Source organism: Pangasianodon hypophthalmus, chromosome 8 (assembly GCF_027358585.1).
Source record: "Pangasianodon hypophthalmus isolate fPanHyp1 chromosome 8, fPanHyp1.pri, whole genome shotgun sequence".
In the NCBI taxonomy this organism is placed as follows: Eukaryota; Metazoa; Chordata; class Actinopteri; order Siluriformes; family Pangasiidae; genus Pangasianodon; species Pangasianodon hypophthalmus.
In genome coordinates, this window is record NC_069717.1 from 8,480,817 (window position 1) to 8,498,171 (window position 17,355).

The 17,355-nt window shown below is 39.2% G+C and overlaps 1 protein-coding gene across 2 annotated transcripts in view; it reads right to left on the bottom strand.

Moving 5' to 3' along the window:
- nphp4 (nephronophthisis 4) overlaps window positions 1-17,355 on the bottom strand; it is a 184,089-nt gene that overhangs the window by 43,839 nt on the left and 122,895 nt on the right. For both annotated transcript variants that reach the window (XM_053236026.1, XM_053236027.1), the window contains 3 exons: window positions 11,922-12,100; window positions 7,540-7,700; window positions 3,063-3,243 (listed from right to left, as the gene is read on the bottom strand). In XM_053236026.1, coding sequence (XP_053092001.1) covers window positions 3,063-3,243; window positions 7,540-7,700; window positions 11,922-12,100 — 521 coding nt within the window. The remainder of the gene's footprint in view (window positions 1-3,062; window positions 3,244-7,539; window positions 7,701-11,921; window positions 12,101-17,355) is intronic.

The window sequence follows — 17,355 nt, forward strand, 5'->3', positions numbered from 1 at the left end:
CCTTTAATATGTATCTTTCATCTAGAAATGTGGACATAGTGTACCTTTAAAAAAGATTTAAGATAAAGAATTGGACCATAATTTACTAAAGAGAAAAAATTAAGGGGTGCACCATATTCATATTTCTAAGTAACAGAGGTACATAAAGGTGTATGGAACAGAGGATCTAAACACAAACCCACTCTAAAGCAGTTTTCTAAATACAAAATCTGCTGATGTTTACACTTTTACTACATTATCTAAAGTGTTGAGAATAGTCAGGCTCCATTAGAAGCAACATGCTTTATCTTAAAAATAAAACAGTGTTGTTTTTTGTAGATGCATGTTATTGTTCTCTAATTTTTCCCATCAAAAGAGAAATAGGGCATGTTGAAGGAAAAATTAGTGCACAAAGACGATTTTACATATCAAGCTTTCCTTCAAGCTCAACCGCTCTTTATTGCTCTTTCTCCCTCAACTCTCTCAGCTTTGGGTCTGCCATGCTTATCAAGCTTTTGCAGCCGAGTGGTGGAGGAGCCAGAGGCGGGCAGAAGAACGAAATCCTAATCTTCATTCGCTCCATCTGCCTGCGTTCATCTTCTCAAAGCTGGAAAGAACAGTGTGCTGAACGCAGGTGAAACAGCCGGTTGCTACAGCGATGGCTCATTAAACTGCTCGATTCTCAAAATCCATCCACGATGCATTTTGTTTACTCCATTATACTTTAATTAATTCGTCCTTTTTTTCCCAAGGATTTGAAGTTGTTTTAATTATCTGCTTGTCTGTTTGCTTTGAGCTGAAATTAATTAAAGAAGATTTGATTAGGTTTTTCTTCATTTTGTTTTCATAAATGCCAATATGTGGTTTTAGCATGTGGACAATTAAAACAGAACCTGAAGTATTTGCCAAAGAGAATGGTCCATTAGCCATCTGATCCAAAGTAAAGGCATTGAAAAGTTACATATTTGTGTGGCGATCTGGAAAACCCATCGGATGTCAGTGTGGCTGAAATCTGACAGCCAAAAAAAAAAAAAAAAAAAATCACGTTTTGCAAAAAGTTTGTGGAAATGTCGTTAGTTACTTTTTAAATCTTGGCTTGGCAATATTCCTGCAAAGACGTTGTGTAAGGTGCCAGATGTCTAAGACCTTGCTGCATAGATGTAGCTGCCTCACACAGTGAATGTCATGATTTGATCAAGCTGTTGGATAGCTAGGTGCCACAGCGAAATGGAAATGAACCTAATCAACTTGATTTGCAATCAGATACCAGCTATCAGAATAGACTCTTTAAATGTGACTTTCTCCCTTTTCACTTTAGTGGGTGACTTTAAAACTTTACTTGTGATGCAAAAAAGAAACATGCAATAGAGGATCATATTTCAGGTCAGGAAACCTGTACTATACAACTATATCTACAAGAATATCTACACTCATTTGCCAAAGAGCATCACCCAGCAGAAGAGGGTCATATCATTTCATCCAAACAAAACCTAACAGGAAATAATCAGGACTCTGATTGATCCATTAATACATGGCAGATGGAGGCCCACAAATATGTGAACAACTGACCTCCTGCTTTCTTTTACTTTTCTTTCATTCTTATTTGTCTGGTAATTACCTTAGCTTTGACCTCAAGGAGTCTGGGATGTGCCTGATAAAAATCGCTATCACTCTCTGAGCTGATAAATTCCAAATCGAGTTCTCAAACAGACTAATGACCATTTCTCATTAAGAAACAAATACTGCAGACAAAAGCACTAATCCCGGATAAAGAGGCCTGAGCTCTTTATTCAGGAGTCTTGGTTGAATTAATTGATTGTGGCTGTGAAGAGCTGTGACTTGCCTTTAGTGAGCTATAAAAATAAATGCTGTGGAGCATTCCTACATAAAAGAGCTACACTGATAAATGTCACTCTGTGATTCTAGTGATAATTTGTGCTTTTTATACTAAGACATCCTGCACATGCATCTTTTCTATCAAGTAGTGACAGTGAACATAACTTGGTAAAACAAATCATCTATCAATCATATCAATGCCACATGCTAATTAGCAGAAATATTCTAATGCAATATCAGTAGAGTATAACACATACAGAGCTTGGTTTGACATCCTGGTTTTATGGAGCACAATCTGTCTCAGTTTACCAGGTTCAGGTTTAGCCAGGTTCATTAACAAGGAAGTACACTGGACGTGGTGCGTTACTCTTGCAGTGGTGTGTGATGCATTTACCACATTCACACACTCATCTTCAGTAACTGCTTTATCCTGGTCAGGGTCACTGTGGTTTGAATTAATAGTCTGTTTTTATTTTGGGACCAACAAAGTTTGTTAGAAAATATCAGGAGACAGGCAGAATGACTGCACAAGGGGACAAAATTGGTCTAGAGAATTGGTAGGAGCGGGTGGTATTGGCCAAGTGTGTGTAGAAGTGGCCAGGATTGGTCAAGAGTGTCTGTAGGAGTGATTGGTATTGGACAAAAGTGTATGTAGGAGTAAGGAGACTGGTTGAGAGCCTGTAGAAGTTCGATGTCTGGTTGTTAGTACAATTTCTTTCTTTTTCTGGACATTCCAAATTGTTATATTGGCTATACCATATGCATGTGCAATGACTCTGGTTGATTTTCCCTCTTTTCTCAGCTTCAAAATGACTTGCTTTTCTCCCATAGACAGCTCTCTGGTCTTCATGTTGGTTTATCCTTTTTAACAACAAATGCAATCTTCACAGGTTAAACCCAGGGCTCAAACCAAGAGTAGATGTTCAGAGCTACTGATTTTTAAAACAATCAATCTAACAGGGCACACCTGGGCAGCAAAAAACACCTGTCAGTCACATATTTCTGATTACTTGAAAAAGGGGTGGGTTCAAACAAAAAGGTGGCATGTTCTGACTTGTTTAACACAGCTAGATATAAATCTGAAATTCTGATCTTTTTCTCATGTTCATCTTTTGATCTCCAAACAAAATGTCAGTGTATTGCAAAAATGTCACCTTTGTATTGTTATGAAAATAAGAGAATATGAAATAATACAATAAGAGCATATGGAAAAATTGAAAATACTAAACCGACAGCAGATAGCTTACCGATGTTTCCCAGTCGGATATGCAGCCTGCCTTTGACAATGGTGTAGACAGTCATGGCAGGCATGGCCCTCTGCCCACCTGCATGCTCTCTTGCCAGACTGGCATCCTGCAGGTACTCAGTGCTAATGACCTCCAGCTCATGAATCACCTGCACAGCGGCTCGACCCTGACGCAACAGATGCTGCAGACACAGAACACACAAGTCAGCATATTTTCAGATTTTTTTTCCCCTCACTGGTTTAACTAATGCATTCAACTACTTTCTAATTTAATTTTTATCTTTTACAATTTATTCCTTCGCTGATTCTATCTTCTGCACGCACATAAATGTTTGTTTTGCATCTTTCTTTTAAACTGCATTTTACAGCTTACCCAACACTTCACTTGTTTTTATATTTCCTTTGTGTTTTGCGTTTGTAATATTTTATGTAGCACTAAAATTTAATAAAGATGATTATTACTGATAGAGGCACAACTCACAACCAGGGACTATATTCATTAAGCATCTCAGAGAAGTAGTGCTGAATAGCAGACCAGCCATCTGGAAAAAAGTCCCAGTGGGCAGACAGGTCTGTACGGCCAGAGAGAGAGAGAGAGAGAGAGAGAGAGAGAGAGAGAGAGAGGGAGAGTGAGAGAAACAGAGAATGAGTGAGAGAGAACACCGTCTGGCTTCTTATCAACAGTCTAATTAAGATGGTCTAGACCTGTGAAGCACTGTAATAATCAATAAGTGTGGACAGTGTGACTGTATAGACTTAAGCACACTTCACCACTGTACCTTTACAGTATATTGACAGATACAAAACGAAGTGCCAGTTGAAGGCATCAACATAATTATGGTTGAGAGTTGGTCCATTACTTGTTAAATACAAAAGACAGCTTTGCTGATTTAGGGTGCTTTCACGTATGCAGTGTTTAGTCAGTTTGAATCGAACTCTGTTGCCTTTTATCCATCTTTGGTGTGGTTCGTTTAGACAGATAAGATCACAGCAATTGCACTCCGGTGTGGACCACCGACTCGCACAAGGAAATCTTGGCACGGTTCCAAGCAAAGTCTAACAATGTTTGATTACAGAGAGAAAGCAATTCAACCCCAAATTGACCCAACTGTGAGAAATAAACCACAGCATGTATTTTTTTGTAGATGTAAGCTGCTAAACTGAGCTGTGAAGCTCAAACTGAGCCAAAGGACAGAGGTGTAGTACTGCAAACATGACAGGTGCTCTGAATATTTGGATTGACGAACAAAAGAGAAAATAAAACCTGGAAGTGATATGAAAATATAGCTATTCTAGCTATGCAATATGGCCAAAAGTTTGTGGACACCTGATCATCACATCCATTTGAGAGCCTTCCCCAAACTGTTGCCACAAGGCTGGAAGCACAGAATTATCTAGAATGTCTTTATATGCTTTAACATTAACACTTTCCTTCACTGGAATTAAGGAGTCCAAGCCTATTCCAGCATGACAATGCCCCTGTGCATAAAGCGAGGTACATGAAGACACGTGTCCCATATGGACAAGAGAAAGTGAGCAGACTGAAGAGAGCAGACTGGCCCTGTAGTAAACTATAAATCACCCAAATGCTCTCCTCATACAAGAGGGAGAAGATGGTTTTAAAAATTCTCTAATTTTCCTGCAGTTACTGATTTTTTTTCTCCTTGTGGGCAAATATGCTGTAAAGTGCCTTGTGGTTTCTCACAGGGTTACTAATTTATTCCTTCATCCAAGTAAAGCTCACCTGAAGAGACCTTCAAGTCAAATGCTAATTGAGCAGATTATCATGCTAATTCTTGCCCAATTGTACTAATAACTCAAACTATCTTATAGCAGGGATGGGCAGATTGGTAGCCTAGGGAGAACATAAAAAGCTCAACACAGACATTAACCTGAGCTCAGGATTGAAATAGGAGCCCTGGAGCCGTGAGGCAGCAACGCTACCTGCTGTGCCATCGTGCCACCCTGAGACACTACCAGGAGAGGATAAAGACTGCAGCTACATAAAGTCACCCCCTCCCAGGGATTCAAGTACTCGCTTATTTTCCGTAGTCTGTATTAATGCATATAATGACCTCGTCGTACTTTTGCAATAAATTATGTTAGTTGTCGCTTTTTCCATCCATCCATTTTCTGTACCGTTTATCCTACACATGGTCATGGAGAGCCTGGAGCCTAGCCCAGGGGACTCGGTGCACAAGGCAGGGGACACCCTGGACGGGGTGCCAATCCATCGCAGGGCACAACTGCACATGTTCACATTCACAAACTGCGGACAATTTAGAGATGCCAACCTGCCTACAACACGTCTTTGGACTGGGGGAGGAAACCTGAGCACCTGGAGGAAACCCCTGAAACACGGGGAGAACATGCAAACTCCACACACAGGGTGGAGACAGGAATCGAACCCCCCAACCCTGGCAGTGCGAGGCAACAGTGCTAACCACTAAGGCACCATTGCCACCCATGTTAGTTGTCACTTTTTAGTCTAGTTAATTGGACTTCTGGGAAAGCACAACATGGGACTGGCTAGCACATTGAAGCTTTGAGTTGCCCAGTGAGCTGGTCAATGATTTGTCGAACCCTGGGGTTTTAAGTGCTTTAGTCATGTTTACAACATATACTTCAGAATTTTTCCACTGTATGTTCTCATTTCTCCTGTTTTCACTACTGGACATTTCTTAATTCAACTGCTTCATGACATGCCTTCAGAAATGGTTGATAGAATTGGATCCATGTTCTACATGCAAACCTGCAATTTCTGACCTCTGTGTACTCACCCTAGCTGTTGACTAGACACTTGACACACACTAGACAAACAAACCAAGACAAGTGCAATTGCAACAAGCTGTCCACATGTACTCCACAGCTGGGTGACAAATGCCACAATCTGATGACAAGAGGCTAAAGGCTTATCAGAAGTCTGATCTGCCCCTGTGTGTTTCCTGAAAAGGTCACCGTGTCTGTTTGGTGCTGTCATTTTGACGACGTGGACACTGAGGTCCCTGCATGTGTTTTACTTTTGTTCTGTTATTCAGCATCTGCTGTTTAACATGTGCCTTCTGAACATGATGCCAGCACTGGGCACACAGCCAAGCACAGTAGTCATGGACTAAAAGTCTGGGAGTGTTACCTAAGAGAGCTGTTTAAATCCATTACCCAGAGCACTCAAATCCATATCTCATTAATTCTGCAGCAGTTTGCTGTCCCTGCTCACCTGGACAAAGATCAGGCATAAAACATTCATAGCACTGAGGGACTGGGATGTAGGGAGTGTTCGGGACAGTTTAAGACCCAGTTGCAGACAGATCATGATGGGAAAGGAAGGCAGACTCTCTCTCTGACACTAGGTTAGCTTGACTCAGCTTTTAGTGATGTGTATTGATGCACATCTGGAGACAATGAGACTTGGGTATATTTTGGTGACTGGAGTGTGATCTAAAACCATGATCACATTAAATGGCAAAACCTACTGAAATACCAGGGATTTAACTTTGTAAAATAACAACACACGGAAGACTTAAGGGATTTTTTACTTAAAACAATATCATATTAGAACAAGCATATTAATATAAACCTGTGCTTTGTCATGCAACATTAATCAACACCGTCTGACGAATCAGATTTGAGAATTCAGCAACGTCGTGGTATAATTATCCGTTTAGAAAATGTTAGAAGAGTAACCAATGTTTGTTTAGTTTTGTCTAGTTAAGGCTTCATCAGAGGTGCTTCAGAAAGCCTGTAACATCCCTGGTTTTTTCAAAACAATTGGAGAATCACAGCTGTCCAATCAAACAAAGGGCAGGTTATTAAACAAGTAATTACAGGTGAAAGCGCAATTTTTTTGGATGTCTGTACAAATAATATGGCTGCACTTCAACTGAGATCAGAAGCTTGTAGTAGACTTATCTAAGAACATTATACAGAATCACACTCTCTGATAAGGAATATTTATTTGACACTTATTACAGTTTAGCTACACTACATTATCTGATAAAATACTCATGAATTCTTCTATTATATGCAACTGTATTTAGCTAATAGTTAAATCACGTGGTTTTACAACTACATCTAAATCTGCATGCTCCACTGAGGGAAGGCTTCAGTACTGCGCCCTCTGTCAGCTATCTAGATTCCACTATTTATATCTGTGCTGATGCTGATGTCAGTACAAGTTTGTCTCATGCAGCCATATTTTATGCTAAAATAAATTTGAAACATATCACTGTTACTCTAGCCCTTAGATCCACTCATCCATTCAGCTCCATGATTGATTGTAACTCACTTGTACGTCACTTTGAATAAAACCACCTGCCAAATGATTAAATGTAAATGATGTCGGAAAAGGAGCTCTGAGTCCCGTGCCCTCAGAGGAAATGACTGGCCACCTGTCGCTTGCTAATGTGAACATGGTTTAAGCTGTGTTAGTGTAATTCTGAACAGTGGTTTAGCGTGTCTCAGGTGTGTAAGCGGTGAACCTTCAGCTGAACAGCAGCAGAGCCGATGAGCAGTAGCGAGTCGCTGTCCCACACGTCTATGTGCAGGGTGTGCAGTGCCAGGTAGCGGAGGAACCATACACGCTCGCCAGGCTTTAGGAAGGCAGGATCGACACGGTACTGCAACTGCAGCCCAGGAGGGCCTGAAACACAGACACACACACACACACGCAACAGTTAGATGAGAGGACATTATGAGCTCTAAATCTTCTCACACACTAGGGGTAGTAGCATACAGAGGATGAAATTTGTGAGTGGGAACCTAACTGCCTTGAAACATGCTTCGTTAATAATCCAAAAAGTTTAGCTAAACAGAAGGAAGTGTTATGGCAAATGTTTCAAACACAAGGCCTGCAGCCTCATTTCATTTGGCTCGCGTGAACTTTGAAAATATAATACTGAAACCTGTAATAGACTACTGCTCAACATTTCACACTATCCAGGATTCACAGCAGATCCATAGTGTAGCTATCCATAGGGCAGTTACTGTAAACCACCATATACACGTGCACACCAGTTTCTACCACAGCTGGCTTGACTGCGGTCTGAAATGCAGATTAAAATCAACACCTAATTTTTTTTAATTAGTTTTAGTGAAAAATAAAATCACGATTGCTTTCCTCATCTGTACAGTTAAACTGTTGAATGTGACACAGTCATCCATTTCAAGTGGATGTCAGACAGTAAGAGCGGTGATGACACGAATTTGTTATTTAGCCTAATCATTTAAAGCACAATCTACCATTAAACAATCTTTCCATATTAATATAATGTTGCTATTATTACATACATTTATGACATAAAAAAGATCAAAATGAGGTTAATAATAGGGGGCAATGACACCTTATAATATAAATCCTGATCTACTCTTCTTACAATACAATGTATTGATATTGCAATGGTTCAATTTGTTGTCATTACAAAATAATTGTAATAAATAAAACTTAATATTTTAGATGTGTCAGTATCACCCCGTGTCAATATCTTCCCGTGAAGTCTGGATATGTCTCGTATAATGTCTTTAGTGTATCATCTCATGCCTGCAGTCTATATAACCTTGTGTCAGTCAGGCACACTTAAGCATGACTCACACATGACATCTGACCTATAACAGTGCGTTCACATGAGAGACAAAGAGGTGTCACTGAAAGCCACGATCCTCCAGGCCTCACGTGGAACCCGGTCCAGCTCTAAAAATGGCCTCCTACACACACTCACATCCTTTACATTCGCCTCTGTCTTGACTAATCTACAGCTGAGTATTTCAGCGGGCTGAGTGGGAGGAAGAGCTCTCCTCACTGCCCTCACTGCTGCTGCCACCAGTAACATGCAATCTATAGCAGTAATATGTATTTTTATAGCTTGTGTCCCATCCACATGAAGAGGGTAAGTGAGAGCATGAGGAACAAATGACACCCCATATGAAGCCCCAAAAATTTCAATTGCAGTGCATTTTCTTTTTTTTTTTCTCTCTCTCTCCCTCTCTCTGTCCTCCATGTTCTTTTCCTTCTCCTGCTGCCTGTCTCGGTTTCTCCATTCCCCCTCACTGTTCACACCATTAACTCTCTCAGCAGGCAGGCAGAGGGCTGCTGGGATGACAACACAGAGCTGCACACGGTCTCAGCTAGACACTGAGTCAGAGATGAGGACAGAGCGAAAGGAGGAAAGGCAGTGAAGAAATGGTCACATGTACGCACTGAATTGTAAATGGACACATTGTTGTTTAAGGGCTTCCGGTCGCCAAATCTTCACAAGAGCATATTGATAATCAGAAAAAAAAACATCTTTTGCCATTGATTTGAATAAGAAAAATGCCAGTGCAAGGTTATGCCTGAAGATGGTGGTTAAGAAGTGGACCAATCAGTAGCTCAAGTGCCTTAGGACAAGCAGATTTTGTATTTTTTTTATTTATAGTTGCCAATCAAGCAAGTAGGTTCAGTAGACTGCTGATGTAGCAGTCGCCAGCATTTTTCACACGACACATGAAACCAGCCAACAGCATCTTTTCGAATGGCTGCTCATGCTGCAACACAGGGAAATGTAACACACTCGGGAGGAAAGCACTATATGCCCTCTTCCGCATACATGAGCTCTCAGACACTCATGATTGGCTAGTGCTGCTGTGATTGACAGGAGAGAGAGTACACCATGCGTCCCACCCAGAGAGAAATTCTGGTGCGTTGGCTTCCAGCCACAGATAGTTGTGGCATCGTCGGGACACAAACTACTGTATGTCAGCTTTTACTAGGTGTGCACAGATGACAAAGATGATTTTCAGAATGAGGAACGTGCAAGAACACGGGTTTGCTGCAAAGCCATCATGTAACTATCCTGCATATTGAAAGAAAACACACTGACAGATGCTATCCAGAATCGAGTAACATCTTGATCAAGAACACCAAAATCCCACAGCCTTTTTTTTTTTTTTACCAATAACTTACTGACTTTATTACTGATGGCACAAACAGGTTGTACGACATTAGAAAGTTTTTCAGAAGAGTCTGATGACTGGCTACACAGCCGTCACAACCCTGGGAACTCAAATACACCCACCACATGCCCATTAACTGCACAGACAATTTATCAAATTGCTCAAATGTAGGATCTCAGTAAATCAGGGCCTGTCAGTGTATACACAGAAATACACACACATATTACTTTAAGGAGGCAGATTTGTGGCTGGCATTATAACAGCACTCTAGCTATTATGCAATACAAAGAAACATTCTTTCTAAAATAAAGCAATACAGATATTATAGGTATTATAGGAATACTACAGGTAAGCAAAATTGATAAATATTGCTTCAGACTCTGAATGAGTTGTTGAATATAGATCCCAAAATTGTGTGCTTGTCTGAAAATGTGAGAAATAATAGCTAGAGGATAAACCAGCATTTATATTACTGAAAAAAAAAGTCTGCCTGAAACACGCCTACAACAAACCAGCCATGCATACTAATGTGTTTTCTAACTGATGCCAAAAATGTCCTTGTGAAAGCAGCCTAAGCACACACACATACACACACACACACACACACACACATAGTGTATGAGCTTGCTGCATATCATTGCCCATTCATTATTGCAAAAGGTTGAAGTACCAAATACATGTGTGGCAGGCGGGCAAACACACATCATGGCTCCTAATGACTAAGGAAAAACAAAAGTAGAGTTTTATTGCAGCCTTGTTGAGTTGTGGGTCACAGTTAGCGCTAATAAATGGCGGACACACGAAGAGAGGCTAATGAGTGCTTCTGGCAGGAGAACAAGCCCACCGTGCCAGCTTGGGTGTCTCACTAACAACAAGAGCATCACTGAGTCATTCCAATTTAGTTTTTTTCACACTATTCAGCAGGTCCAGTGTGTGAGGAGTGATCTTTAAAAAATAAAAGCTCAGACACATCGACTGCTGCTGTTTACCTTTAGAAAAAGAGTATTTCTACTGAAATATTGCTTGTGTGGGAAATCCTTGAAGTGAACTATTGTGGGTTTTCGGGTGGTTTGAGAGACTTCTGTTGATATGAAGCACCAGGTTTTTGTGTTCTGGTACCCACTAACTGCCAACTGGACTACAGTGACCATCATCTTATGCTTCATGTTCCATTCCACTACATGAATATATATATATATATATATATATATATATATATATATATATATATATATATATATATATATATATATATACATATACTGCTGCTCATTTTTGCAATTATCTAATCAGCCAATCATGTGATTTTAATTGACCTTTGTATTTTTGTTTTAATTAACCACCTTCAAAGATTAGACATATTAAGCAAATCAAAATGTAAACATCCATTTCAATTCCTGGTTTTAACACAAACTGTGGATAAGGTCAACAGGGGTGAATACTTATGCAAGGCACTATATATAGATAATATATAACAACAGTTCCACTACCACCGTATGCATTCATTTTGTTGCACAATGCACCAGTTACCTGCCAGCTTCCAGATGCTCAAATCCGCATCCAATTTTGCAAAACCTGTTATGTTTGGGAAGCATGCCATCTTTGTCAGACATAACTTCAATTTGTTCTGGTCTTAATGTTTTCCAACTTTTTTTTAATTGTTCCTCTAATGAAAGCCTTAAAGATTTTATATATAGCCCAACAACAGAGTGTTTCCCTATTAGAAAGAGTTTTTTTTTAGTTGAAGCTAAGAGCCCTTAATTATCCAGTGAAGAATGGAGATTAGCATAGATTATGTCCTGGAAAAAATATAACTTTTGCTATAAAATCAGAACAGATCGTATGGGTAAATACTCATCATTTGCTAAGTACTGAGCAGAACATGAGGGTTAAATAATGCCAAGTGGATATAGAAAGATGATGATGATCTCACCTGATCCAACGCTGCCGTCCCTGTTGGTAACAAACAGAATGCAGGGGTAATCAGGCCTCGAACTGGCCTCAGATGCCACAAGCTTGAGGCGCTGCGTGGTGACAGGAGGGAAGCGGTACAGCTGAAAGGTAAAATGTACCGTGCTCGGCCATTCCATATTCACACCTGCCTGATGGACCCTGGGGAACAAGGAATTCTGGGTAAGCAAAGATGACATTTAGAGCTAAATGCAGAAACAACTGAAGCTATACAAAATGATAAAATTTTCTTTCATTTTCTTTCCACAGTTACACTATATGCCCAAATGTTTGTGGACACCTGACCATCACACCTATATGGAAGCCTTTGCAAATATGTTGCCACAAAGTTGGATGCACGAAACTGTATAGAATGTCTTCATATGCTGTAGCTTTACAATTTCCCTTCACTGGAACTGCACAAAGCGAGGTCCATGATGACATGCTTTGCTAAGGTTGGAGTGGAAAAACTCAAGTGGTCTGCACAGATCACTGACCTCGAGCTGGAACACCGACTGCGCTAAAGGCCTCCTCACCTAATATCAGTGTCTGAGTTCACTAATGCTCTTGTAGCTGGATGAGCCCAAATCCCCACAGCCACACTCCAAAATCTAGTGGAAAGCCTTCCCAGAAGAGTGGAGATTATCATGACAGTGAAGGGGGACTAAATCTGGAATGGGATGTTCAACAAGCATATATGGGTGTGATAGTCAGGTGTTCACATACTTTTGGCCATGTAGGGTACTTTATCTACTTGAAGATAGTTTTTTAACTTGAAAAAGGGGTAGACAATCAGTATCCTTCGTGCCTGGGACAAGCGTTTATCATTACCCAGAGGATAAGTAGGTTCAGCAACCAGAAACAGAAAATAGCCCATACTTCCTATTGACTTTGCAAAATAAATCTTTTCAAGAAGCACACCTCGATGGTGCAACTATAGCACACTTTTCCAAATCATCGTCTGCTGTACTACACACAGCAGAAGTATTTTTACTAAGCTGAATAATGAAGTGCAGTGCAAAGCCATTATATAACTCCCCAGATAGCACAATATGTCAAGCATATATAGAGAAAATAAAGGTTCTATCTAGACTCTAAAAAATAATTTTACTTTTGATACAAGAACTAAGTGTTCACCAAAGGTTAACTCGGTGAATTTTTTTGTTGAGGTCATAAACACGAGGTGCTACATTAGAATCTTGTTAACTTAGTCTGCACTTAACCAGTTAACTGGCAGTAATTCTGTAATTTAAATAACAGGTTTATATTACATACGTTTTCAACAAATTTATTTAATACCATTTAATGCACTTGTTCTAATACATTACTGTTTCTATAGAAATGACTCATTCCAAGGGACTTGTATGCAAATGTTCGCATAATTCAAGGCTGATAATAAATAGAGAAAAAAAATAAAAATAAATCTGTTGTTATTTAAGAAACATTAATAATCCTTGATATGGTGAAAATTTCTCTAAGCAGCCATTTCACAATATTTAACATTTTTGGAAATGTCTCCAAACTATGAAAGGATTTTGTAACAGTCAGTAGGTTTTCCACCACTGGAAACAATTCTTAGTAACACTTTTCTGTCTTATCAACCTTAAGAAAGTGAATATGGAACTAGAATGGTAAATGAAAGGCAGAGAAGCTAAAAGTATTAATAGTCAATGGCTTCAACAGAAGCTGTGATGATTTATATAACTGTAAGTGCAGAGGCTTTCATCACAAATAAAAATTCCTTCCTTTATGGAGGTCACTAAAATTCCCACATTCCAGTCTGACATTATATTTATGATCTCATAATTCTGTCAGAATGAGTGAGTAAATTATAACGGAAGTTTAAACCATGTGGTGCCTCAGCAATTCCTGGACACAAGATGGATTGTTTTTTTGCAAATGCACTGCTCCTTGGCCTTTAGCTGTCCTGAGAAAGAAAAATCAATATAAATACAGTTAGGTGTGATTTGTTGAAGTGTGCTTTTCCCCCTGGATCTGTTACCCAAAACATGACTCAACATAATGAAAATTAATTATGTCCATTATGATCCAGCAGCACTTTATATAACTAATGTTCACTCAGCTTTGCGTTCTTTTCATCGCCATATGGCCTTGCAGCCCTGAACGTTCCACCTGGCTTATACTAAGACTAAATAAATATATAAATAAAAGAAGTGGAGAAAAATAAATGAATCAATGACTGCAGTGACATTTCTGAGCTAAGAGGGCTAAAGAGCATCTCTCTATTAGACAGGATAAATTAGAACAAAGAGACAGATTAAGGAGGGATGATTGCTTTCTTTGCCTTCTGTGGGAAGATTAGCAATCTATCACTTACCATTAGATAAAGCCAGAATTGAACACAATCACCACACGCACACATTTATGCGTACACACACACTGCCTCAGAACACAGAAATTTACATGTTATTCACGCCGAATGCGAGTTGACCTCTGAGCCAATCAACCAGATTGGATTCATTCATTATAGCAATCTCCTTTACAGCAAGCTTCTCTTATTCTTAATAATATCACAGTGATGCTGAATTCTTGAATCTGGTGTTGATTAATTTTCTATAGCAGCAGCTCTGACAGAGGTGTAGTTGCAAGGCAACTCACGGGTTTATATTAACGTGCTCATCATAGTACATGAAATCACAGCATGGCTGAATTCTTGAAACTGACTGGTCCGAAGGCGTGCGTTATTTTTGCATAACCACACAGCTCACACACTGGCTCTGGCTGTAACACGATAGGTTAATATTAATGCGCTTGCCCTAAGGTTATTGTTTCTATAGTACCATGGATTTGTACAGCTATTTGTATTTGTATTGCTCCACAATAATAAAAATATTTATAAAAAAAAATAAAAAACAAAAAAACTGTCGTTGATTAACAAAGAAAAACGTATGATCATTGATTTGGTGAAGTTCACGTTAGGAGATGTGTAAGTAATATTTATGGAAGGAGTCTCGAGTGACGTCGCTTTGTAACAGTCACGGTGCTTTGTAAAGTTTCCCAGCACGGGAGAGGCTACAGATCAGAGGCGTCACGCTTTCCGGTTTCTCTATAGAATGACAAGCTGCGCTTTGGTCTCATTAAGTTAAAAAAAAAAAAAGAGAGAAAAGGACATGCTGGTGACAGAACTAATTTGTCTTGCAGACATTCCAAATTACATTTAACAACATTAAGTCTAACTATAAACCATTAAAAAAAAACAAAAACATGGTGTGTTCATTAATAAATTAAACATTGTAATCACTAGCAAATCATTGTGTTAAAAGCGGAATGACGCACTTCGGACCGTGCTGCTAAACGAACACGATACACTTTAGGGTGTTATCACCACCTCGACATGTGTTATTTTCGTATAACAGCACAGTCTGTCACATGTAATGCTTTAATTATCGTTTCTATAGTAACATAATTCAAACATAACAGGAACTTGTATGGTGATCGTTCCACATTAATCTAAACCTAAAAATGTGGCGTTTTCAACAAAGAAAAAGGTATAAATCAATGATATGGATATGTTTTCTGTTAGGAAAACTTTATTTACTGTAGCATTTTTGGAAGGAGTCTCCAGTGTTAGTGCTTTGTAACAGTCAGAAGTAAAGGTGTTCCTTTAACTTTTTTCTGCCACAGGAGTTTTCAGAAAATTTTGTGCTTTCTCAGTTACATGACAAGCTTTTTTTTGGTCTTATTAACTTCAAGGGAGAATAAAAAGAGAAGGAACAACTATTTATAGGTGTTATAACATGAGTCATAACAGTAACTAAGCTTGTTTCATGGACACGCTTATTCTTGACAAAAGAAGAACGTATTGAAATCATTCTCATGGCTGGATCGGGAAGCTGTCGCAAGGTTGCGATGGACTTTAACAGGAAACATGGCGAGCACATCACACACCACACTGTTGCCAAACTTATTAACAAATTCAGAAAGACTGGAAGTGTGGCGGACCAAATGAAAAGTGGATATCCACAAACATCCACTGACGAAGGCACAACCGACGTGGTGCTGGCAAACATAGTCCCCTAGGTATGGAGACTTTTGGGACACCCTGTACTACAAAAGAATAAAAAAAAAAAAGTATGGTGTGCCTTTATTTAATAAATAAGTATAAATAATCATTGGTTAATTGCTGGGGTATAAGAATAATAAAACACTTTGAAATGTGCTGTTATGTTTTATTCCTTACCTCTTCATCCTGAAAACATGTTTACATGCTTCATAGTCTGGACAAAAAGCAGAAATTACACACTATGTGGAGATCTGAGTTGTAATAAACAGTGGGTTCCTGTAATAAACTGTGGGTTCCTAACCTAAGTAAGAATGCCCAGGGTAAGGCAAAGCTACGCATATCCTTTAAGGTAATGCTACTCAATAGAGAAAATGTGATTGCAGCACAAAGTGAAATTCTGTACTATCTGTTCCTCCACACATTACAGAGGAAACAAATATAGCCAAATACCCTAGCAGACATTTGTACTAATTTGAATACAAGAAACACAGATATAGAGGCAGAATGAATAACGTCCGTATACATAGTGTCAGTGAGAGATGCATGTGTGTGAGGGGAAAAAAAGTGCATAAAGGCCTAGGGGATAGCTTATTAAAATAAACAAACAATAAAAATCACTTTCAAATCTAATTAGGTAATTAGAGTGTACGTGTGAAGGCGGGTGTGTCATTTCTCCTCACGGAATGCATGCTGCTGTAGGAAAAACATTGGATTTATGTTTTACCTTGTATAAATGTCCTTTCTATCGATCCAGGAAATATAAAAAAGTCCCACAGCATCATGCATGGCTATAAGATCTAACTCTCAAACCGTTGAGGGTTTGTATAGTCTATTATAGATGGCTAACAAAAAAAAGAAGAAAAAAGAAAGATTGTGAAACTCTACCCCAGGCTTATCTGTTTTCACAAAGCACAGAGAAGTGCAATAAACCAAATAATGCCCCTCTCTTTCCTTTCTCATACTGCTGAAAAAAGGCTAAAGACATGATAACATAAGAGAAAGAAGGGCATAAGCTCATACATCACTTTCTCATTTCTCTGATATCAGGGAAGTACTGTGCATTTGTGATATTTTAGCAGTTTTAGTTAAAAAAAAAAGTTGTGGGTTACAGAGACAATGTTAACACACTAACTCTGCTCATGTCCCTTTTACTGTACAAGCTGAGAGGATGATGTGTTTGTTAGTAAGAGAACGACAATCAATGGCTAAAAACAGCCTGCCATGCCAGCTGAGCGTTGAGAGCTTGAGACTTACACTGTGAGTGTTAGGGAATGGAAAAAGCTTGTCACACTCTCTGAAATTTGAAGTTGTGAATATTTTATTTCTCTACCAGACCCACTGGAGACTAGTCCTAAATTGTAGCTTTAAGTAAAGCTCCAGCATGTCCTAGCTA